The following is a 24,644-nucleotide window of genomic DNA, read 5'->3' on the forward strand; positions in this document are numbered from 1 at the left end:
AGCTCCTGATAAAGATGAATTCTGGTCTTCAGGTTCTCTGGAATACATTCTCTTCTCCGTGGACCTCTTCCTTCCATCGAGGCTGTCTTCTGTGATGCCATTTCTTGGCGAGACATTTCCATTCTGTTGAAGCCTTCCCACATCATACACAGAACCTTGTGTGCTTTGCTGATGAATAATTTATTGATGGGTTACTTTTATTTGTCCGTTGCATAATACCGGCCTCTCCTAGTCACCAGAACAAGCTCTGTGAGGCTCGTGTCAGTGACCAGTCTTGTTCAGCACCATGTAGCCAACCCTCAAATAGGGCCTGGCAAGGTGCTACATTTCTGGAAGTATTTGTAGACTAAAACAGAAGACAGCAGAAACCCATGCTGCAAGGAAGAGAGGGGTTGTCCTTTGAATGGTGCTTGACAGTTAAGTTTCTAAAACTTAGAAGTGGATCCCTTAGTGAAGAAATATCACAGTTAAGTGACAGCAAGTAGCAGTGGCATTATGTTTTCTTAGCAAGTACACCCGTTCTCATCCCAGCTAAGGCACCAGCCATTGACCGAAAGTCCCGAATGAGTTTAATTGAGGTTACTTACAGGAACATGGGTCGGGGGTTACTTGAGTAGGCAATTTATAGGCGTCTCCACTATGAAAGACAAGTACTACCTATTAACACCCCCAGCAGCCATTAAACCTGGGAGTCATGCTCCTACCACCACCGTCTCATGAGCCACATGTCTCTCGCATGCCACCACATGCACTGCATGAGCCCTCCCTTTCCTCAGGAAGGAAGTGTTAGTGGCCCGGTCTTGTGAGCGGTCTTTCAGTTGGCTGTGATGAAGGTGACCCATGCCGTTCCGGAAAGACAGACAGCCTCCTTAAGCTATGTTGCTGAACCTAAGCCGTAGGGAACCGGAAGTCTCTACGTAAGGTTTTAAGCAGAAGCTGCCGGAAGAATAAAGAACTTGTTGAGATTCAGTCCTTTGCTATGACCTGCATTGTTAACACACCTCAGAGATCTGGTTGCCACAGGGATGAGGAGAACCTCACACACACCAAGTGATACTTTGTAGCCTTGTTCATTAACTTAAGACTATTGGTTGAATAAAGATGCCAACAGCCTATAACCCAGCGGAAGAGAGGTAGGCAGCGTTTTAGTTCCTGGCCTGGGGGTCTGAGGAGGACCATAAGGGAGGAAGAGAGTGCAGGTGGAGAGAGAAGGCACCATGAAGGAAGGAGAACTGACCATGAGGGCAGGCCCAGGCGGAACATGGCAAGTCATATCTCGTAGTTAATGGCAGGAAAGTAGACACGATAGTGTAGAGGGTAGATACTTGCCTGCTCTGGGGCTGTAAAGGCTCGTTATAAATATAAAGGTTTTGTGCCTTTTATCTGGGAATTGAATGATAATTGGAGGGGCAGAAACCTCTGATTGAGATTACATATTTCCAACAACAGAATGCGTCTGGCTTTGAACCCTGGTCTGTAATGCATTAGTCATTAATGGGTCCATTTTGTGATCTTACTCGTAAAAGGCTATAATGTTGCCTCATAACAATGATATGGGCTTCCACTAATTCCCAACCTCGTCAGAACTCAGAGTCATCGTTCCTGAATACAACTGTCTAGGAGTTCTGGGCAGCTCTGCTAGCACGACAAAAAGTGTTGTTGTATTGGCATGAAACACGTGTGTGTTGTCAAGGAAATTTAGTGTCAGAATTATAGGTGAGAGTTCCCCAGATTCTATCAGTAAGTTAGAGGAATCTGTTAGTACTGGCTTGGCTCTACCCTTTTCATTTAGATGGATTTGATGGGAACATAAATTCTGAAGTGTTTGCTTGTAAAGCCAGGGCTGCTGGTGTTCCAGAGTGAGGCTTTTCTGGGTGAAAGGTCAGTTGGCTCCATGTCTGAGTGACTTTGACCTCAGCATGTTAACCCGGTGCGTGTTAGCCAGGGTAATGAACGTAATAGGGAGTAATCACAAAAAGGAAGGTTACTGTGTTCTATAAGAGTGAAATTCTGTTGTCAAGAAAATCTGTGTTGTGCTAAAGTATTTTGTGAACCGTGAACTGTCATTACAGGGTTAAAGGGAAAAAAAATCTATGGTTAAAAAATTGCAGTGACTGTCTGGTCATCCCGGTCACTGCTTTTTTGAAAGGTTATTTTAATCCTGGATCCAAGTCGGAATTATTGATGTCTAGTTCTTTCTAGAACTCACAGTTGTTCCTATAAACTCTAAAGTCTGAAGTTCTCTTGACTTCTAGTCTTCTAAGGAAATAAGAACGATTAGGTTTTATTTGTTGACAGATCTGTATATGAGGAGGGATATATTTAAGATTTCCAGAGTTACTAATTTCCTTTCTCAGCTCTGATGTCTTTAGCTACTTAATGTCATGGTGCCCTTGGCCTTCCAGCAAGAAAGGGGACTCGGGGTGGGGGTGGGGGGCTAATTCTGCAGTTGCCTGGTTTCATGGCTCTTTAGCTGACAGTCCCAGAAAACACTGGAACGTGTGGGGTCACGTTCCTTGCCAGGTCTTCATTTCCCTTGATTTCCACCTTCCTCTTCCTTCTACCCCAACTTTGAGGCTCTGTGTGGTGGTACAGGAGAGGCATTTGTTAATTTAGCCTCAAAAACAAAAACAAAAAAAACCAAAACGAACAAACCAAAAAAAAAATGGTTTGAGGAAGAGACACTTGGGGACTTTAAGAAGAAATACTTAAAGGCTTGAAATATAAAGGTGATATGAACTCAGAAAACCTTGACTGGTCCCGAGCCAGCTGTCCCAAGGGTCATGCTCACTTGGCCATCGGGCACAGACAGAATAATTAAGGGAATGGTGGCCTTGCAGAAAGCTGTTCATGGGAAAACAGAATCAATAGTCATAACCTGGGGCGTTTGCGTCTCTAACTTTATTTCAAACTGGATCATATCTGTTCATAGTCCCGCCTTGCTTAGAAGAAGACAGATGAATTTTCTTTATTGCTTCTTACGTGTTTCTAAAAGAGCTTTATGTAACTTATTCAATAAGGAGTGGACTTTTTATTACAGGCAATCCTAAAATTGTATGGATTCTGTTGAGAAGCGGTATTGGCGCTGCAGGACTGACTGAGCCTCACTGTGAAAACCCAGAGTATGTTGCATTTGTCCTCGTGTAAAATGCAGAAACACCAGAGATTGTCACAAAGTGGATGAGAAGTTGAGGAACTTTATTGAGAAATCAGACCAAATTTACACCAAGGAAAACAGTAATAGAACGCATAGAATGCTGGCCTGCTGGGGTGTGTGTGTGTGTGTGTGTGTGTGTGTGTGTGTGTGTGTGTGTCTGTGTGTTTCATGTGTAAGGCTGGCTTTGAAGTCTTGATCTTTTCGTTTCTGTCTCCTGTTTGCCAGGGTTGTTGTATGTGTTGCTATGTGTTTGTGTGTTTGGAAGACTGCACCCATCTTCTAAGGTAACACTTACTAAATGGGTATTTAATGAATATTTTTATAACAAATAAAGTAAGTCTATTGCATCCATTCATCATATTGTTGTGTGCCTCACGCCCACTGCAGTAAGCTGGATTTGCTGCTGATAATTCTAAAAGTATGCATCATGTTTACAAAACAGGCAGCTCTCAGAGAAAAGATCGCCTATCTAAAGTGACGTGGGGGATTTGGAAATCCCATAGCCGGTTTTGATCGACATAAACAAACAATTCGAATAGTTCAGGTGAAAAATAATGCACACAAGAACTGCTTTGCTAAGCGCGCTGTCTCACAATGCTCACAGAAGCTAAGACTCAGTGCAAAGCCCAGAGTTGCCCAGGGGGACGGGAGCGATGCTTTGGCCGACATTTTCTAAGTGTCTCGTGATCTTTGCTTCACTGTCCAAGGTGCAGATGTAGGTGTTAATGAGCTGGGAAGCTTCTGTTATATTGAACAAATACCGATAAAACCAAACTGCAGACAGAGTTCCTGTGCAGAAGTGGGAGTCCGGCTGCTGACAGTCTTTATCCTGTGTGAATGGAAATGCACACCCGCCTATATTTATATGTGTGCGGTTCATGTACAGACACAAGCATGCTGCCTTTGATACCTTGAGGTGATTACACATGAAGTTCATGTAAGCCGTCCTAAGACGCCTAGAGAATTCCAGACAGGTCACGCCTCAGTAAGTATGTGAAGGGATTGATGCCCCAGCCCACACGATACAATGTTACTTCAAGCAAACTATCCAGTAGCTGCCAAGATGGGTGATGCCCAAACCATTGGTTGATTTGAAGATTACTTACTACTGTGTTACTTTAATTTCCCCAAGGGGATTTTCCTGGGGCCTTTGTCCTTTCCTTTTTCCTTGGTGGTGGCGGGGCAACAGAGGTTACATCCTGGGCTTTTCTTAGTTGAGTCTAATCTGCCAGTGAGTAGACTAACTTATGGCCTGATTGAGTCCAAGATGGTTAGGAAATATGTGCAGTTTTGAATTCTGTTTTCTTGTTCCTTTTCGTACGTTAGGTCAGGTCAGTGTTTTGATAGAAGGAGGCTATTTAGATGTTATTGTGCAGGGGTGTGTGTGTATGAGCACGTGTATGTGATTTCTACAGAATTCTTTATACCATTCCTAGTTTGGACAGGGTGTTATGTTTATGTTGTTCTGGTCGTAATGAAGAGTCAAGAAGCCAGGCCTTGATTAGAAGGTGGGGATTTCCTTCACAAGGTGTGTTTCAATCACAAGTCCGAGTAACCTAATGTAGACCTTGAAACCTCATTGATGGTATCAGTAATAGCTCCCTTGTGTCTCACTCTGTCTTTCCCGAGAGTGTTGACTCACAGTTCAAGATGACTACTGTCGGGAGCAGGTCTTAATCAAGCCGAGGTAGAGGAGCAGAGGACCCAGGCTCCAAATAGGGTGTGCCCCTGGTGTGGACGCGTTTTCAGACGCTTTTCTTGGAGTCATGCCAATCAGCCACATCTGCCTAAGTAGTCATTGCTATAGCATTGGGCTGTCTCTGTTGTCACTAGGAGGAAAAAGCAAGGCTGAAACATGGGGGGGGACATTGAATCAAGATGAAGAGGCCCTCATCGAGCCTGCCTACTACCACTAGCTTCCCATTGGGATCATCTTACAGGGCAGATCAAGGTCTATTGTCCGTCCTGGTGATGTGGTGTCTCTTACAAGAGTCGAGGACTTCTGAACACCCTTATTTAGCTGGCAAGAAGGAAGAGACTTCCTTCCAGCAGTTGTGTGTCCCCAAGGAAATACAGAAGACAGTGCTAATATTTGCTATTCACAGGTATTTACTTTCTCTTCTGGGAGGAAAACATGCTCGACCTTTTACAAAGTACAATTCCATGTCAAAAGACACATTTATAATCCTTCCCTTGGGTAGATCTGTCTATAGTGGAAGAGGATACTCTTTTTATGAAAAAAAAATTGGTCTTATGCTGGAGGCCCCAAGTGGGTTACCTTGCTCACCAGTCTCATGTTTACGCCATCTCATCAGTCCAGCCTTTCTCGGATCTTCTAAAACACATCTCCAGGTTGCAGAGGACTTTGTGCTTTGTTGCCCAGTCTAGAAACCAGACACACAGGGTGGGGATGTCTGACCCAGGATTAAACCCCAAAACAAACGCGGAAGCGTCCGCCTTGACCGAATGCCCAGTGCTCATCGATAAATATGGAGGCGACGTTTGCAGAAAGCATGTGCGAACCTTATTCACTTACACCTCTGTGGAGCATTTATTTGATCCACTGCACTGATGTACTTCCCACCTGCAGTGTGCTGACCTGAGACTGTAACCATGGCACTTACTTACCCTGTTCACCTCAGCCTCAGCCACTGCTGGTAAACCTAGCTTCTCCTGTAAGATTAGTTCAGGCTTTTGTCTTCTGTTTCATCCCCAAGTGATACCACAAATCCAAAGCCAGGCTTCTGGGACGTAGAGCCATCTGACTTTGAACTGCTTGGATTTAAACAGAACTTTGCATGGTCCACTGGAGCTGTCTTAGTTAGGGTTTCTGTTGCTATGACTGTGGCAACTCTTACAAAAGGAAAGCATTTAATTGGGGCTGGCTTACAGTTCAGAGGTTTCTGCCACCATCATAGCAGAAAGCGTGGTGTCGTGCAGGCAGACATGAGCTGAAGAAGTAGCTGAGAGTTCTACATCTACAACCAACCCTGCCCCCCAACACTGTTCATTTTAATTCAGTCTTTCATCTTCATTTTTATTCATTCTTTTTATATAGATAATAGTAATGTTTAACTTTATTATAGACTACAGTTGATTTTGATTTGTGGTACAGTCTCATTATTTAAAGCTAGGACATCTGTATTATTAACATCCAGGGAGGCTCTTTTGTAGGGTAGGCCATTATGGAAAAATACTGAAGGGAAAGGCACTTAGAAAGTGGGAACATGGGTGAGAGAGATAGCTCGGCCATTAGGTGTCTGCCATTGTGAGCAAGTCCGGGGAGCTGAGTTAGAGCCCCGTCATCCACGTAAAAAGCCGGAAGTGGCTTTACTAGCTTTACTTTTTTAGATTAAAAGTCGTGCGTGTTTCATTTGTTCTCACTGAATGGCTTCTTCTGGTGGTTTTCGTTTCTGCAGTGTCTGACAAGCTTCTCTCTGAGCATGCGCTAGAGCAAGTTTGCTGTACGAGCCACCTGAGTGCTCTGCTCCCTGCTGACTCACCAAGAAAACTCAAAATCCATTTCCTCATCCTTGTCAAGACTCACGCTTGCCTAAAACCAGCTTGCTAGTGAAGCCAGATCAATGTGCCTACAGTCAGTCTCTTGTCTAATTAAGAAATTATCTTGGCAGCTTTCTTAAAGAGCCAGTCCTTCCTTGCTGGGAGCAGGGGAGGGACTCGTGTATACCCGAGTACGTGTGGAAGCCAAATGTTGACTGTGTATCGTTCTTTCCACTCAGGTTTCTCCTCCAAAGCCAAACCTGAACTTAGGAAGACACAGCTAGGTATAAAGTAGTTGCCGAGCAACCATGACGGGCAGAGTTCAAATCCCCGGCTCCCACATATAAAAGTTGAGTGGGCATGGCAGTGTCCTGTCATTGCCAGTGCTGGGGAAATAGAGAGAGGGAAGCCTGAGGTCAAACTCGCTAGTTTGGCCAGCTAAACCACTGAGGTCCATCCAGTTCCAGTGAGAGATTGCCTCAGTAAACCAAGAGCAACAGAGAAGGAAAAGATCAGGTGGCCAGCTTAGAGGCAAGTGCCTTTACTTGTCGAGCCGTCTCGCTAGCTAGTCACCACATATCCAGATCACTCTGCCCTGTGACAAGGTCGGCTCCTGGACGGCTGGCGAGGCTGAAACACTGGGTTACCACTCTTCAGTTCTCAGCCCTTCTCAGCCCCAGCGAGCACAAAGAGGGCATTTGTAGACCAGAGACCCTAACTCCAGAGTTCTTTGGTCGTATGACCTGAGTTACTTTTATAGCCCTTCCGACTTCCTTCCATAGAAGGATCTATGGGAGCACATGGGCAAAAAGGGCAGACATTAAAAACCTAATAGCATGAGTTTACTAATGGCCAAAGGGTGAAGCGCTTCTTCCAGTCACAAAGCTGGTATTTGCTGAGGTTTCAGTTGAGTTCACCCCACAGCAGTTCTGTAGAATGAGGGCTAAGCTCTGGCCAATAGTTAGATGATGGTGCCATGCCTGTGGTCCTCCAGCTTGATACCCACAACTAATAGATACCAAAGAGGCAGAGGCCAGGGATAGACACTTCGTGAGAAGCCCTCCACCTGTCACCGCAAGGCAGAGAAGCCACCCTTATAACATTTAGATGTGGTAACTCGGCCCTCTACTCTGAAAGGGATCAACGGTACTTCTGATTGGTGGTGAAAAGAATGAGAAGTTTGCCGTTTAGCTTTCGGGACCTAACAAATAATGTTTGTGCAAATAATGCACGTGGATAATTACCAGCACGTCATGGTCTTTTAACTTCTGATTGAATCAACCGGCTGGATATTTATGACTCTCTTCCTTACTGCCGCTCAGTACAGAATTAGATATGTACAAGGAGAAAGCTTTTTTTTCTTCAGAAACACCTTCTGGAGAAGGCTAGTAAGAGTCCCTTTATTTAGCATGTCCCTTTCTCAGTAATGTCTTTAAGTGGCCGCTTTCAACTGAGCTCAGAATCTTGTGACTTTTGCACTGAATTTCTTTTCCGTTGTGCGTGTTGGGGGAGAGGGTGCTGTCCGTCTGCCTTTGTGTGGTGTTTGTGCATGCGAGTGTGGGGTTGTGCATGCCGCCTTGCCATGTGTGTGGAGGTCCAAGGACAACTTTTGAGAGTGCATTCCTGCCTTCCACTGTGGCCTCTGCAAGCCCAGCCCAAGCCATCCATCCAGTCCGTGCTTTTATTTTACCTTGAGCCAGCGCTGCTCCTCCAACCCCCACAAATTTCTTTGAACAAAATATTCCAATCCCTGTGGTACAGTATCACACCGTTCACTCTCAGGCTGATCGGAATAATAGGCTTTGATATTGGCCAACCCTTGCTTACCAAAGCACGATATGTTCTGCTTAGTTCAGTGCCCTTTTGAGTTTGCTGGCTGAGGAGGAGGAGGACCCAGAGGAGGACAGGTCGTGCATTCACAGCTCGGATGTCAGTCCTTCCTGTCCACGTTGCTTTGCTGACTTTAATAGTCACACTTAGAAAATGGTAGGTGGTGCTAGGCCCCAGAGGAGTGGGCACATAGATGCTGTTTTCCAGCCTTGCCCAACTGAGCTGTTGAAGCAGAAACCTGCCTGCAAAGCCACGGCAAGCTTGCCACAAATGTTAAAAACAAAACAAAAAGCTAAGGGAGTTAACAGGAACTTGCTGGACACTTAGCACCTGGGAAGAGGAAAGCCATAAAATCGAGGGTTTTTTTTTGTTTTTTGTTTTTTTTTTTATTAAAGCTATCTAGATTTAGAAATTCGTACGTTCGAAGCACAGACTCATAGCCAGCATAACTTATCCCACCCACTAATATATTTTCTTTTTCCTTAAAATATGTCCCCTGGTGCAAGGTTTTATTTTAGAAAGAGGGTCTTCCTGTGTAGGCGTGGTTGGCCTGGAACCCACACTGTAGACCAGGTTGGCTTCAGACTCATAGAACCACCTGCTCTGTGTCGTGAGTTCTAGGACCAATGGTATGGCCTGTCATACCCAGCAACACGACATCTGTTAAATATCCAAAATGTTACGTATTCATTCATATAATAGAGAGGCACTTCTGGGAAGCTCTGATGTAAGACCCTGGGTATTCAAAATTAAGGAAGACAGCTACGACTCACCAGGATGTTGGTGCTAAAGATCCAGAAACTCAGTCCTCTTACTTATCCAGCAGGTACTTACCTGTTGAGATACTCACTCCCCTGCCTCTCAAACATCTTATATTACATCCCGTCCTTAAGTGGTCAAGGAACTCTGTCTGTCAATATGGGTGGAGAACCTCTGGAAAGACAGTTGTCAGTTGGTGACTTAAAGCATGCAGAGGCCTGCAAAGGGACACTACTTTCCAGGTTTTCTTTTTTCTTGTATTATTTTTCTCCCTGTGAAAATTTAATTGTCTTAACAATAGCTGAACTGAACACAGCTCAAGGGAAGATACACTTTCTTAGAGAAAAAAAAAAGGGGTTCCCACCGTGCTTTGCCGTCTTAAAGCCAAAAACTGGGGGCTGGTGAGATGGCTCAGTGAATTAAGGAGCTTGCTGAGTTACATGTACCCTGAGATTGACCCCTGGAAGCCAGGTGGAAGGAGAGAGCTGACTTTGCAAAATTGTCCTCTGCTGTAGCGATGCAGTGAGCACGTGTGGGTGCCAGTTGGTGGCTGACACATCCTGGCAGTGTGTGTACCTAAAGAGGATGCCCCTGGGAATGTGAGGACATCAGCCTTCCAGTTCTCCCGGGAAAAGAGACTGAGTTTCCCTGTGCTTGACCATTTTTTCTTCTGAGACTGCCTTGGGGGAAACAGCCAGAGCCGTCAGAACTGGAGTTTTGAGAACTTTTTCTTTGAAGCCACACTGAGGAATCCATCCAGACTACACACTCCCCATGCCCCAAACATCACCTGACTTGCCAATGAAAAAGATACTCGTGGACCGTCTCAGGGCTGTCTCACAAACTAACCATCAACAGAGACCGACAGATAAACAAAGTCTTTCATACTCAAAAGAAATGGATGAGTGCTTATTTTCTGAGTGATCTTGACGTTTTTCTTGTTAGGAATTTCGCCCCCCAGGATGCCTTTGTATCTTTTTTTTCCCTCTTGGTTTTGAAGTTATAAATAAAGGAGGGGGGCACACTAAAGTCTTTGTGGAAAATGATGTGGAAATAGATATAAAGATAAAAGTCGCCTAAACTATGAAGATAAAAGGCTTGAGCCGGCTGGGAACACTGGCTGGCAGGCCTCGCTCTGGTTCCCCCGTGAGAAACCGATGACCAGGGTGCAGACAGAGGGAATGGCCACCAGGCACACTCAACTGTTTGTATTATTGAGGGAAAGTCTGCCTGCAACACTGCTAACATAGAGCCAAAGCCTTTGAGGAGATGTAACAGGCTGAGTCATTCTTTCTCCCACTTATACGACCTTGAATTTGTTCATCACAGCCAATACCTAGTTTCTTCACAATTCCGGCCCTTAAGAAACGGAGCGATTCCCACAGAAACCTTCTTATCAGATCGACTTGTCTTGAACCTGACATCATTCCCATGCTGACGACGCAGACCCGAGGAGCGGAGGGTTAGGAACAATCGCTCCCTCCTGGGTCAAGATTGCCTTTTTGTGCAGTTACCTTGTGAAGACTGAGCTGGTGGGAACGTAAAAGCATCGTGACAACTTGGAGCTCGGCTGTAAGAAGTTGAACGCGTGTGGGATGAGCGAGGGGGTGTCCTCGGTGGCGGTGTCTATACCCTCTTCTTTCCTGTCTGCAGATGCATTTTCAAACGCGCCTTCGGTGCTCCTCCAGGTAGAGGAGGCTTGCGGCACTCCAACGGTCTGGATGATTGAACCTAAAGCCTTCATGGCCAGCTGGACCAGTGTCCCATCTCTGTGAGACTAGTGAAGTCCTCAAAGGATGAAGGGAGAAATGTGGGGCCTGTGTTGGCTGCCAGTTTTAGCTGGGACTGCTGGCTAAGGCCTTGCTGGATGTAGGATGCTTAGAGTAATACGGTACGGTAAAGGGAGTTGAGCTTAACAGAGCATCAGGCTGTACCATCCCGGCAGGGCATCAGGCTGTACCATCCCAGCAGTAAGCATATTTGTGAGGCTGTTTCTGAGTTCAGCAAGATGTCTTTAAGCTTTCTAATTTCTCTTAGTATCTTTCTTAGGTTTTGTTTGTTTGTTTGTTTGGTTTTTTTTTTTTTTTTTTTTTTTTTTTCTTATCCAGAGCTTCCCCATCTCAGCACCATTGAGACTTGGTGTTGGGTCACGTTCTGCGGTGGATGGCTGAAACTCAGTGTCACCCCGCCAAGCCCCCATCCACATACTAGGAGCTGGGCACCACCTTCCACTTAACTGAAGATGTATAATGTCATCACATGTCTTCCTAGGGACAAAAAGTATCACCTCCTATTGTCCTTGGTGTTAGTGGAGAAGTCTGTAGGTGAACTCAAGGGTCTCCATGGCAAACTGAGTAAGAGCTCCTCAGAGGTGTGCGTGGGTTAGCCCTGCATCCCTGTGACTGCTTCCCTTTACTTTCTGTCAGAGACTCTGCAGTTGTGCAGAGGTTAGGAGACTTGAGATGGGGAGATGGATAAGGAATAAATGGAGCCAGTCAAACCTCGTGGGCCCTTGAGATCGGAACACCTTTCTTGGCTGTGGTCATAGATGATCTCATAGGCCCGTAGTAATTGCAAGAGCCCTGGAAAGGGAGCCAAAGGACAAGAGTCAGAGAAGTTGACAGTGTGGCTTGGGGGACAGTATGCTTGGAAGATGAAGGTGAGGTAACAAAAGCCCAGGGCCTCTGTGTTGTGAAGGGCGGGAAAACAGTCTCTGTATGGAGCCACCAGGAGGAAGCAGCCATTTTGGCCCCCTTGACTTTAGCCACAAGAGACTTAGTTCAAACTTGTAACCTCCATACCATAATATTAAAAACTCTTGTCTCAACCACCGATATTCTTTGAAGCTAATCCAATCCAACTATGTTGCCGAAGGAGTGCGCTTTCAGATTTCGTTTGCTTTTAAGCGTAAGAGTCAAAGGCTTTTAATTACTATTGAGAGTGAAGATGTCTGTTGTTAGGAATTTTTTTCCCATATTTCTGTACTTTGTGTTACTTGCGCACAGTAATGGTTTCCGTTGTGGGGATGTGTGTTCGGATTTTGAAGGAGCAATATGGATATCTGAGTAAAAACTTTGCCATTATTTTCAAGAGAAATCAAATCCATATTCCTTTCCTGGTTTAATGGGCCACAATCTCTGGTTAAAAACAATGCTTAAGTCATTTTTCAGTTTGTTAGCTTCAAACGCATGGCTACTTTTTTTGCTCAAGCTTAATTTCCCACTGTGAGATAATCATTGTCATGGCTGTAGAACCGTTTCCTCTCCGCCCTAGAAATAGCATTTGCTGTGTTTTCTCACGGCATCTCCCTTTTCCTCCTGAGTTTTTAATCAAGGGAAAAGTCAGTGATGGGTGCATTCACTCAACTAGAGGTCACCATGGAAACACTGGAAACACGGTTCCCATCCTTAACTTTACTTTGTAGCTTGCGGTGCACGTCCAGTTGTGGTCTCTAGCTCTCCGGCAAATCTAGTTCGTTCTTTTAAATGTATTACTTTTTATGTGTATGTTCGTACACCTAGGTGAGTGTATGTGCAGTTAGGACAGTTGTCAGATCTGTTGGAGCTGGAGTTACAGGGGTTTATAAGGCATGCTGGAAACTGAGCCCAGGTTTCTACAAGAGCAATAAGGTCTCTTAACTGGTGGGCCATTTCTCAGGCCCCAACTATGTCACCTCACAGAGATCCACCTGCCTCTGCCTCCCACACGCTAGGACTAAAGGCCTATAAGTTGCCACTCCTGTCAAGGAAGCAGACTTTTAAATTTTACTCTAAAATAGTATCTTGGACAGGCTTATTAATCCACAAAGGAAGGATGAGTGATGCTGGATTTGGAGTAGTTTATTTGGTTGATTGGTCTAATTTTATTGGTTTGTTGAGGGTGTGTGTACAGGCGTGCGCTAATTCCTGTGCATGTGTACCTGTGCAAGTCAGAGGTCAACTTCAGGAATCATTGTACAGGAGCTGACCACCTTTTTTTTGAGTCATGGTCTCTCACTAGCCTAGAGTTCACCACGTAGGCTAGTTTGGCTAGTCAGAGAGCTTCATGTCCTTGGATGCACCCCTGTGACTGGCTTTTTACCAGGATGCTGGTACTCGAACCTCCTGCTTCGATTTTGACTGAGGACTGTTATATCTGATTGCACACTCTCCCACTCTGGTCCTGTTTCCAGGTATAACCAGGCACCCCATTTTCCTTCTTTAAAATGTGGTGAATAGGAAGCATTGTTTGCCGACATGGGCAGCCTTGTGCCAGGTCTGCGCCTACGAGGTCTAGACCTTAGTGGGAAGATGCCTGTGGTGATGTTAGTTTCACCGAATGTAATTATGCTTTGGCCTGCTTTAAAAGAGAAAAACTGAATTCCAAAACCATGGTTTTCTCACCTTAAAGAAATACATAAGGAAAACCTGTGATCTCCAAATTAGCACCTGGGGAAGGGGGCTGAGTGAGAGAGAGGCGTTTGCACCCAAAGTAGCTCAGAGATCACACATTCCTGAGGTTCTCGGGTCAAAACCGAACGACGAGAACACCGCCCTTTTTGTTAGTTTACCAGCTTCGCCTTCTCATCTCCAAGCCTCTATTAATCCCAGGTATATTTCTGTTTATTCACAAACTTTATTTTTCAGGATTTCAAAGCATGTTAAAACACTTAACAAAACTACTGAGGAAATTCTGATCCCTTCCATAGGAAAAGAAATTGTTTTGGAAATCTTAGAATTTGCCAAAATGTGACAGACTTCACCCATCCCTGGAACATCAAGAGTACAGCCTGAGAACTTATCTCAAGAAAAGATCGTTTTTATCTTCTTACCTAATCCGAAACACCTTGACAACCAAAGCCAAGTGCTGTCCGCTTTGCTTTCCAGGATCCCTACTTTCCAGACTGCGCCAAAGCATGAGCCAGCATCTGAACTGGAGACATCTTGGATTCCCTTGTAGTGTAAACCCTGTCTTTCTGTTTTGATTTGATTTAATTTTACCTCTTTGAGACAAGAGTCCTGGACCAGGACTCTATAGACCAGGCTGGCCTTGAACTCACGGAGATCCTCCTGTCTCTGCTTCCTAAGAGCTGGGATTAGATGCATGCCCCACAATGCCCAGCCAGTGTAGACCCTTTTTTTATATCAACTGAACTGGGAGGTGCAGAGGTCTCTCCTCTATTCTCCTCTGACATTGGTTTTCACTTCCACAGATTTTTTTTCTTCATACTTTGGACAGGCATGGCAGCCATAAACAAGCCATTTAGGCACAACATAAGAGACCAAGGAAGGCGCTCAGACCGCCTCTCATTAGTCCTTATCCTGTGTCGAAATAGCACCCACATCAGAAGTTCTTTCATTGGAACATCAATGAAAGAACTCTTGGAGGAGGGCCCTGTAGCTGTCAGATTTTCAGTGTGAGCACTGAGGTGCAGGCTAAGTACTGGTTTCAGAGGCATCGCACGAGGTCTTTTTTAAAATGCGTTTGGATTTATGCAAGGTGTTCCGTTATTCTGGTGAGCCTAATCCTCCAGGAGTGATTAGGGATAAAGTAGTGTTGTAGGGAAACCCCAATCTGTAAGCAGCTGCTTAATTGATGACTACTAGTTATAGACACGGATCATTACTAGTTATAGACACTATTACTAGTTATAGACACTGATCATTACTAGTTATAGACACTTATTATTACTAGTTATAGACACTGATTATTACTAGTTATGGACACTTATTATTACTAGTTATAGACACTGATCATGACTAGTTATAGACACTGATTATTACTAGTTACAGACTAATTTCATTATTGTTCACTTTCACTATTGATGATGGAAGGATAAGGGACAAAAAGTTTCTGCATGTTAAAAGAAATAAAAACCCAGGCCCGACATAGCCATACACACTAGGGGTGTGTGCACATGTTACGCCCACATGTGTGCATGCATGCCAGTGCCTGTGTCCCCACTGCAGAGGCCAGAAGAGAGTGCTATTTTGTGTCGTTCTCCATATTATTTCTTGTGGCTCTGCTATTTGGTTGATTTTTGGTTTTGTTCCTGAGAATTGTTTCTCACTGGACCAGACGTTTCCCAGTAGGCTGACTAACCAGAGAGCTCTTGAGATCTCCTTTCTGAGCCCAGCAGTGCCGGTGTTCTAGGCACACATGACCATGAGAGGCTTTTTACATGGCTGCTGGAGACTCGAACTCATAGCCTCACCTGTTGACTTGTCTTCTCAGGCCCCACGCTAGAGATTGTTTTGTTTTGTTTTGTTTGCCTAACTCTTATTTGGTTCGGTGCCTAGTATCAGCTGGTTTCACCACCCGGAGAGTACTTATTAAATTCCCGTGAGTAAGGGCTGTGTGGTATGATGAACATTAAGGTTTATTAAGCAGAGTAACTCTGCGCTACCTAGAAATTACTAATATCTGATAGTCAAGCATTGTAGTAACCCCATTCTTCCCATCCCTGGATGCCTACAGGAAAATGGAGAATTGTTGGAGTCCTATTGAAGTTTCAGGGCATTAATCCGCCCTAAATAATAGTAGGCCAGCCACCGGTCACCTGACTTCAGCCTGACTCGCTCAACCTGACTTCAGTTGAACCTTTACCACAGAGGTACAGGCTGGAAGACCTATTCCAAGCCAGTTCAGTGGCCCAGATTGCCAAACCTTCCACACAGTGGGAAAGTAGTTATACTTTTTGAAGCATGTGTTAATACTTCAGTGGGTGGCTCTCCTACCGAGGGAGTCTTAAGCTTTTTACTCTGTGTTTTCACACACACAGGTAATGTACTTTGAATCACATCCCTTCCATCACCCTCCTTCCTCCTGCTGGCCACTCACCAAATAGTCTCCTATCTGCTGTCAAGCTTCGTCCTCCTCTTCCTCCTTCCTCTTCCTCTTTCTCCTCCCCCTCCTCCCCCTTCCTCCCCCTCCTCCCCCTCCTCCTCATCCCCCTCCTCCTCCCCTCCTCCTCATCCCCCTCCTCCTCTCCTCCTCCCTCATCCTTCCCTCTCCTCCTCCCTCATCCTCTTCCCCCCCTCCTCCTCCCTCCTTGCTTTCTTCTTTCATCCGACTTTCACATGTGAGAGGGAGCACTCTCCACTTGTCTTTCTGAATCTGCTTCTTTTGCTTGTTATTAAGACACCCAGTTTAATTCATTCTCCTTGCAAGTGCCATGATTTTGTTCTTTATGGAAAAACCCCATTTAACTCAAACTCATCCAAAGCATGACTTGCATTTCACCAAAGTAGAAGATGCCTGGAGGTGCAGTGGCTCTTAAGCCGATGGCTTCCTCATTGCTGACTGTCTGGGACTCACACAGAGCCTGAGACAATCTGTTTCTGACTCCCGACCATTTTGGTATTAACCACGACTGTTTAGAGTGGTCTTGACCAGTGTATACAGTGACTGTGAGCTACTAATACCAAGACCCTTCTTACTCCCTCCACTGTGGAAGAGGGGCGTGGCCTCTCCCTAGACTCTACTTGTAAGTTTCCTTATAATTCTCCGGTTCTGGGCCATGGTCTGTTTCCCTTGGAGGTCCTAGCTGTTGACTGATAATTTCCTCAGATAAATGGTCTCCCACAGCTAAGGCTGGCTTCAAACTTGCTAAACAGCTGAAGCTCCTGATCTTCCCTTCTCTATTTAGATGTTAGGGTTGCTAACAGGCCTGAAATTATGGAAGGTTTTTAAAGGAATGTTCTCTTTGGTCCTTGAAGTACATTTTCCTCTGGCTGACTTAGAATGATATGACATCATTTTATTGATTACAAGATTATGGTGGTCATATGATTACAAGAGATTCAATCCATGCATCCGAAACCAGGGCTTGTGGCTAAGAAATAATGCTGAGGGCTGGGAGAGATGACTCAGCGATTGAAAGCCCTCGCTGCTCTTGCAGAGGATCCAGGTTCAGTTCTGAATACCCACTTGACTGCTCCCAATTCTCTGTAACTCCTGTTCCGGGGGACTCTATGACCTGCTCTGGCCCCTTCAGACAGCAGGCGTGCATGGGGTGCACATGCGTGTATGCAAGCAAGCACTCAGACATGTCGAATGAAAATACATCTTTTTTTTTTAAAAAAAAAAAAAATGAAGTCATCCCCAGGGAATGTATTGAGCATTCTCAAGGAAACTGGGAGGATGTGGACGAACGTTTGACAGATCTGGGGGATTCAGCAGTTGGAGCATTGATGGTGTGTGCCTTGGGGCTTTCCCCATAAAACTGTTCTGCTCAGTTATTCAGTGGTCACCCAAGGAGCCCTTCTTACCTAGGAGTCAGCACGTGGAGATCCAACCCCCCTTTCAGCTGAAGTTTACTGAGAAGAACGGGCAAGCCTCAGGGCTACTTCAGCTCTAAACTTTCCTTTTTCTCTAAAATGGATGTAGTACTTTAGCAGAAGGTGAGGTCATTAGGATTGGGAGATAGGGCCTTTCAGTGCGGTGTCCACACAAGAGAATTCCTAGGTAAAGAAAGGCGTCGTGCAGTAACTTGTTAACCCTTTACCTTTCTAATTAAGAAGAAAAGAATCATGCTGTCTACCGCTGCCATTGCCTGCATTAACAGCAGGGTTCCATTTCTCCTTTTCCTTTAGAAAGTCATTGCTTATGTGTGAGCGTTACATGTTTTATGTATCTTCAAATGCGTGTAGAAACAGCAGCGTCTCATTCTATGTGATCTAATACCACACCCCTGGGAGATTTTAGAGTCAAAAAATACAGTCATGTGTATGTTTTACGGACGAGAGTAACCTCTTGAATAACAGCCTGGTTATTTCTTTCCATAAAATTGCCTTATTTTTTTTCACTTTGTGTTTGAGGGAAAAATATTTGTCAGAGGAGGAAAATGTGCCATGATCTATTTCTGAATAGTTTTTTCTTCAGACGTTTTAAAATACACTGCCGGGGAAATAAATTTTTTTTTCTTTCAGTGTCCCCAACTTCCCATCTGTTCAGTGTCTACTGAGGACCCTCTGGTATCAATGTGCCGTTGTTTGCCCTGTTTAAAAATAGCTTTGATAGCATGAGATTGTCATCATGTGTTCAGTCAGAGCCTGCTTTGTGCCAGGCCTGTCTTCTCAGCTGGCACTTTTGGTGTGGTTGGGTTACATTTGGTTGATTCCTGGAATCAGGTTCACAAGGTGCGGCTCAGCAAGTAGGTGTACGTAAGGGGCGCTGTCTCCTGAGTAAATAGTAAATGCCAACAATCAGAGGACTAATTTATGAAGCATTTTACATGCTCCGCTCTCTAGCATATTTTGGTTTCCATGCTATAGCTTGCAGTTTATTCCACCATTTTCCTCTCAGTCTAGTTAGTTGCCTTGGGAATACCCATTCTAAGAGATGGGTTTCTATCTCTAGAAGTGTGCTTTAAACTATTTGCCAGGCTCCTGAAGTCCCCATCCCAACCCCCTCATTGTCTCACTCTTTCTCTGCACGGCATCACGAAACTGTACAGTAACAAATCAGTAGTTAGTGGGAACTTGGGGGTCCTGGTACCTTGCTGACCTATCTAACAGCCCCCACCAAAAATTGAACTTCTGCCGTGCTGTGATGGAACTCCGACGATGACCACCCTCCTACGATGTCCTTACATAGGCTCCAAATGTTTACACGTTTATTTTCCAATCTAATCATCCATTTAAACTATTTACTATGGAATGGTTTTTTAGAAGATTTTATTTTATTTATTCTATATAAGTGCACTATAGCTGTCTTCAGACACACCAGAAGAGGGCATCAGATCTCATTACAGGTGGTCGTGAGCCATCATGTGGTTGCTGGGATTTGAACTCAGGACCTCTGGGAGAGCAGTCGGTGCTCTAACCACTGAGCCATCTCTCCAGTCCTGGAGTATTATAAACTGTGAAATATTTTTACGTCTTTCGGTGGGTAAAGAGGTTTCTGTGTGTTTGTAAGAGAGAAGGGGGTAGAGATGATGAACCCAGCCTCCATCCTCCTTTGTGTCTACCTTTTGTTTGTTTCCTGGGGTATTTTAAAACAACTCTAAGGTACGTTATCTCATTCCTAAATACATCTCAGTGTGTATCTAATATTGAACCTAGCATTTTGATTTTTTGTTACAACTGCTCTTTTATACTAGTTGTTCAAATATGATTTTTTTATACATACTTGTATGTGATTTTGTGTCCCTCAAGCTGGTTTTAATCTGATCAGTCCAGGATCCTTAGTCAGGTGGGTAAAGAGTACATTGTACAACTCACCTGAAGAGAACCAGTGGTGCTGCCCATGGCTATGTCAGAGACATGCTTAAATTGAGGGGTGTGTGCGGTGTGTGTGAGGTGTCTGACAGTTATGCATTTTTATTAATGGTAATATCACAAGTTAATACTCGCCTTCTACCAAAACCATGACTCTACTTTAGATTCATTTATCTAAAAAGAATAAAGACAATTCCTTCAGTGAAATGGTCACTCTTTGTCCTTTGGTGCTATGTTGAAACTTTTGATTTTGGAGCCTGAAAAGAACATCTGTCTACCCTGAGCGGTGTTCCCTGAGTCCTGTTGGCAACCGCAGGAGGAGTCTGCCAACAGGCCATGTCTCCAAGGAGACTGATTTTTCCATTGAAGTGGGGCGTATACTCGAGAAAATGCCGTTGGTAAAGACAGACAAGCTGTTGAGAGAGGTATTTCAGAACTGTTGTCTCACAGGGTTTGTGTCCGTCTTTTTCTCCATAGGAAGAAATCTTTCCTGTTTTCTGCGCTGTACGCTGCCTTTATATTTGGTGGTCGGCATCTGATGAACAAGCGGGCCAAGTTTGAACTGCGGAAGCCGCTCGTGCTCTGGTCACTGACTCTTGCGGTCTTCAGGTAGGTTGCTTTCATTCCCTCAGGACACTCGGGTCTGCCAAGAGGAAGCAACCCTTGCATCTGATCGGTTTTTGTTTTTTGTTTTTTGTTTTTTGTTTTTTTTTTAATTCACTGTGAACATAAAGTCACATGCAGAGAAATGGCTTTGTTCTGGTCACATTGACTCTGGTGTGCTCTGTCTTCTTTTGGGTGAAGTCTTGGGCGGTTTCTTTTGCTATCGAAGTTGCCATTCAGTAATTCCAGTTGCCTAAATACGAATATAAAATCCCAAAAGACACAAGTAAGTTGTGAAGTCCATTGGAGATCAGGACTCGGGGTCATGAGTGAGCTGTTACGAGTACTTAATCTAAAGATGGCACTGGGTGTGCGCGTATAGACATCACTACACCAGAGAGCGTCATCGCTCTGCATCCCCCAAAGCCCCGCCCACTCTCATCCCCCATGCTCCCCTGCGCTCGCATGGCTTACAAGTTTCTCCAGTGTGCCTGGCAGAACCCAACACAGACGCTGTGATGCCTAGCCTCTCCAAGGACTTCTGTCAACCCGCAGGCAGACACATTCCTTTGTTTTTTTAATATTTGATGATGTCAGCCATCGCAGTCTGATTAGCACACAGCTGGAATCCAGGCCGGTGCCAGAATTCACCAACTGAGCTATCAAAGTCACTTGTCCTGTTCCGTGATTTGCTTTTCAAAGCCATCAAAGTTTGTGACTCAGTTGAGGAGAAGGGCCAGTGGGGGTAGGATGGGGGGGATGGGGGATCCAAGACAAAGCACGTCTCTGTCACCTTTTACAACTGTCTTTATGTTTTTTGGAATGATAGGATAACTTTTCTAGCACTAAGTAAGGAAAGATGGATGGTACCATTAAAAGCCTCATTAGTCACCTAAAGCTCGTTAGAGTCACTCGGGAAGAGGATTTTCCCATGGAGCTCCAGCAGTCGCACATTCCGCGATGCTGGCTGTCCACGTGGGAACCCCAACTGCTTATCACTGTGGGGTCCATTTTTTATTTCGCTGGATTTGGGGAGGCCTGGGATTTGAAGAGCCTGCGCTTGGGTCTGTTGCTGAAGACTTCCAGTTCTTTTCCTGTCAGGTTGTGAGTCTCTAAGAAACCACAAGAGTAGCATTTCCATTTGTGTTTCTCTGTATTTTGTTACTTCCCTATAACCAAGCACGTTTTACTTACAGAATTTTGAAATTGGACCAGGGGGAGGGATGTCCTCTATATTCTAAGAGGATTTTTTGAAAAATTGTTTGGTTTTTTTTTTTTTCCAGTATTCTCCCAAATCCTTTCCCTTTGCTGTTCTGTGACACATAAACAGATTAAAGTACAGTGATGATCCATGCACCCAGCACCCTGCTTAACACATACTCAGCTTTCGGTGGGTTTCCTTTCTTCTCTATACCTAACTCTCCTCCTATCCCCAAATTTGGAAATAATACGGGCCAAAGCAATTCTGTGAGAGCTAAAAGAGCAGGGCTATTTCCTCGCCTAAATTAACATCTTTGTTAAATCTTCGAATTTTTCTATTTGACTTACAGCTTCCTTTTTATAGTTTGTTTATAAAAACCTGGACCAAAATGAGGTCTGCGTGTTTTCATTAACCCTCCAGATTTCCCTGCCTTCTCTTCCCCTCCCTCCCCCTCTAACGCACCCTATGAGGAAATACTTTGCTCTGTATAATTCATCCCATAGAGTTGTCCCTGGCCTGCACTTTGCCTGACTTGACTCCCTTGAACCCTGCGTGTCATAAGTTGGCTTACTATATTCATGTTTAATATTTGACCACATTTTCTATAAGAATGTTACCTTTACAAGTGTCTTAGTTAGGGTTTCCACTGCTGTGAAGATATACCATGGCCATGGCAACTCTTATAAAGGAAAACATTTAATTGGAGCTGGCTTACAGCTGGGGAGGTAGCTGAGAGTCCTGCAGACAGACCAGCAGGCAGCAGGAAGAGAGGCCCTGGGCCTGGCTTAGGCATCTGAAACCTCAAAGCCCCCGTCCAGTGGTACACCTCCAACAATGCACACCTTCCCATCAAGGACACACCTGAATTGTGCCACTGTTTATGGACCCCTGGGGGCCATTTTTAATCAAACCAGTAATCTAAAGTGAATTCATCTTCCCCCCCCCCCTTTTTTTTTTTTTTGGTTCTTTTTTTTGGAGCTGGGGACCGAACCCAGGGCCTTGCGCTTCCTAGGCAAGCGCTCTACCACTGAGCTAAATCCCCAACCCCGAATTCATCTTTCCCGTAACCTGAAGTATGTAATATGGTTGGAATAACAAAGTAAGCTGTAGAGTTGTGTTTAAAAATAAATATTGCTCAATAATGTACATTCAAAGTTTATTCATTAACAATAACATCTGTATATCATTGATTTAAATATTTATAAAAGTGTGTGAAGAGGAACTAGAAAATGATGCCGTGAGGACATATTTTGGAGACATGTTTTAATTATTAAATACCTACTATTTACCGGGGTTTTAAAAAAAGCCAAATTTCAGTAATGAGAGCCTGGTTTCAGTGGACATAGTGTTTGCAAAATTTAAACTTTCTTCCTTTGTTCTTATTCAGAACAAAGCAGATATACTATACTTGTCCTTTTTTGAAGGTTGAATGTAGAAAAGTTTCCTTCGTTGAATCAGATTTTTGTCAGTCCATTCCTGGAGCATCGAACAGTCAAGGTGAGGGAGAAGAACACAGGAGCCGTGTTACCTGACACACATGGGGTGTGTCAGATGTTAAGTCACAGACTGATGCCTAACATCTGTGCAAACAGAGATGAAGTATCTGGGTGATATAAACAGCAGATGATAAGTATAAATGCCCAACACAGCCTAGCCAAAGAACCCACTGCCATTGATACATTAACCCCTCTGCTTAGTCAGCACCCCCACTTCTGGATATCTGCCTGCAGGAAGACATCTGCTAACGTTTTCATAACTAAACACACCAATGTCTTGTCTGAAGAGTAACTTGCTTTTTCCCCCCCTTCAGAGCCCACGTAGGTGTTAAATGTTCCTTTTCTAAAATGAGTAAAGGAGATTAAGGAAGGTGACTTACTAACAACCGTTTTACATTTCTTTCTAAAAGGGGATACGACCGATGGAATCTAGAAACAAAAGAGTTGTTGAGTGTTTCCAAGGAAGTAGTTATTAGATTAATTAAGTAAATTTGTAGTTTGGTCTTGTGGTAGGATATGTTCGTGGTTTCCCAGCTGTTATAGGAGGGGTTTACTGAAGAGAACACAGGAGGACTTCTGCTCTGCCGTCCGCACACAGGCTCCGGCCTGGTCACAAGCACCTCTGCGAACAGGTTGCTGTCTTGTGATGAGCGCTGACCCTCAGGTTGTTCTCCTGCTGTAGACTTGGATACGCACAAACCCCCACACAGCAGGGTTGTTTCTTCACAGAGAACAGCTTCTGGCTATAGGCTCTCCGTGTTTTGCAGGTAGATGACAGGTTCACAGCCTTTGCTGACCTATCACCAGGAGCACTGTCCAGTCGTCACAGCAGCTCTGCTTTTGTAATTATATGGTAGCTTTTGAAAATTTAATTTCTAGTTTTAGAAGTAGTCTTTGTTCATGAAAACAAACAAAAAATAATCAGGAAAAAGAAAAGCACATATACCGTCTTAAATCTCATCACGCACAGATATCTACTCTTAATAGATGAATGTTCTTCCAGGAATCTTTTGTCACGACTTAAACTTTTCAGTTTGGGCAAAGACACGAGTTCTGTACTGATATGAGGCAGCACACCTCGCAAGGTGCTCTGTATCTCTCGCCGAATCATGAACAGCACCTTGGGGCATCCCAACTGGGCGGAAGTAGCCTGCCTTTTCTAAAGGAGATTACATGAACTTACAACTGTATCATTCAGTAGTGATTGTTTTGAATTAAGGATTAAGCTACAGATTATGATGCTTATAAATTTCGCGTGTTACCTCAGTAATCTGTCAAGGCTCTTGTTTGCTACAATTTTGCATGGGATGGTGTATATTGTGTGTGTGTGTGTGTGTGTGTGTGTGTGTGTGTGTGTTTGTATGTGGGGGTGGGTGTGAGTATGTGGGGGTGGGGGTGTGCACGTGTGGGGGATGGGGCGGTGGGGGCGTGTGTGTACGTGGTGGAGGGTGTAGGTCAAGAACTTGAATTTCTTCAGAAGCCCCTCACACCAAAGGAGTGAATTTTTCTGAAACTGCCGGATTCTGTAATCTGAAATGTTCCGGGTGACACTGACGACAGCCATTCTTAGTCTGAAGCAACCACAGTTATCTGTTGATTAGCAGAGGAAAACATTAAAGGGAACAGCATGGGTGGTTGCTAGATATTCCTACTGAGGAGATTTCTCTTAGAAACAAAGAAGTAGCTGCAGTTCTGAGGAATGAGCCTTCCTTCTTCCAGGAGCCCACACGTCTTCAAGGTATGGATGTGAGTGGAAGACCATGGCGGAATGGTGGGATCCTTGCTGTATAGAAACATTGCTTGCACACCCAGTGGGTCTCTTGTTACATCACTGAAATTTCTCCTTCTGAAATCTCCCATATGAGACATACTTGCAGACCACCAGCGAGCCTGTTCTT

General features: G+C 44.6%; 1 protein-coding gene across 1 annotated transcript in view; it reads left to right on the forward strand.

Annotated features, from left to right (window-relative positions):
- Elovl6 (ELOVL fatty acid elongase 6) overlaps positions 1 to 24,644 on the forward strand; it is a 107,434-nt gene that overhangs the window by 56,663 nt on the left and 26,127 nt on the right. The window contains exon 3 of the mRNA NM_134383.3: positions 19,924 to 20,055. Coding sequence (NP_599210.1) covers positions 19,924 to 20,055 — 132 coding nt within the window. The remainder of the gene's footprint in view (positions 1 to 19,923; positions 20,056 to 24,644) is intronic.

This window comes from Rattus norvegicus, chromosome 2, assembly GCF_036323735.1.
Source record: "Rattus norvegicus strain BN/NHsdMcwi chromosome 2, GRCr8, whole genome shotgun sequence".
Lineage (NCBI taxonomy): Eukaryota > Metazoa > Chordata > Mammalia > Rodentia > Muridae > Rattus > Rattus norvegicus.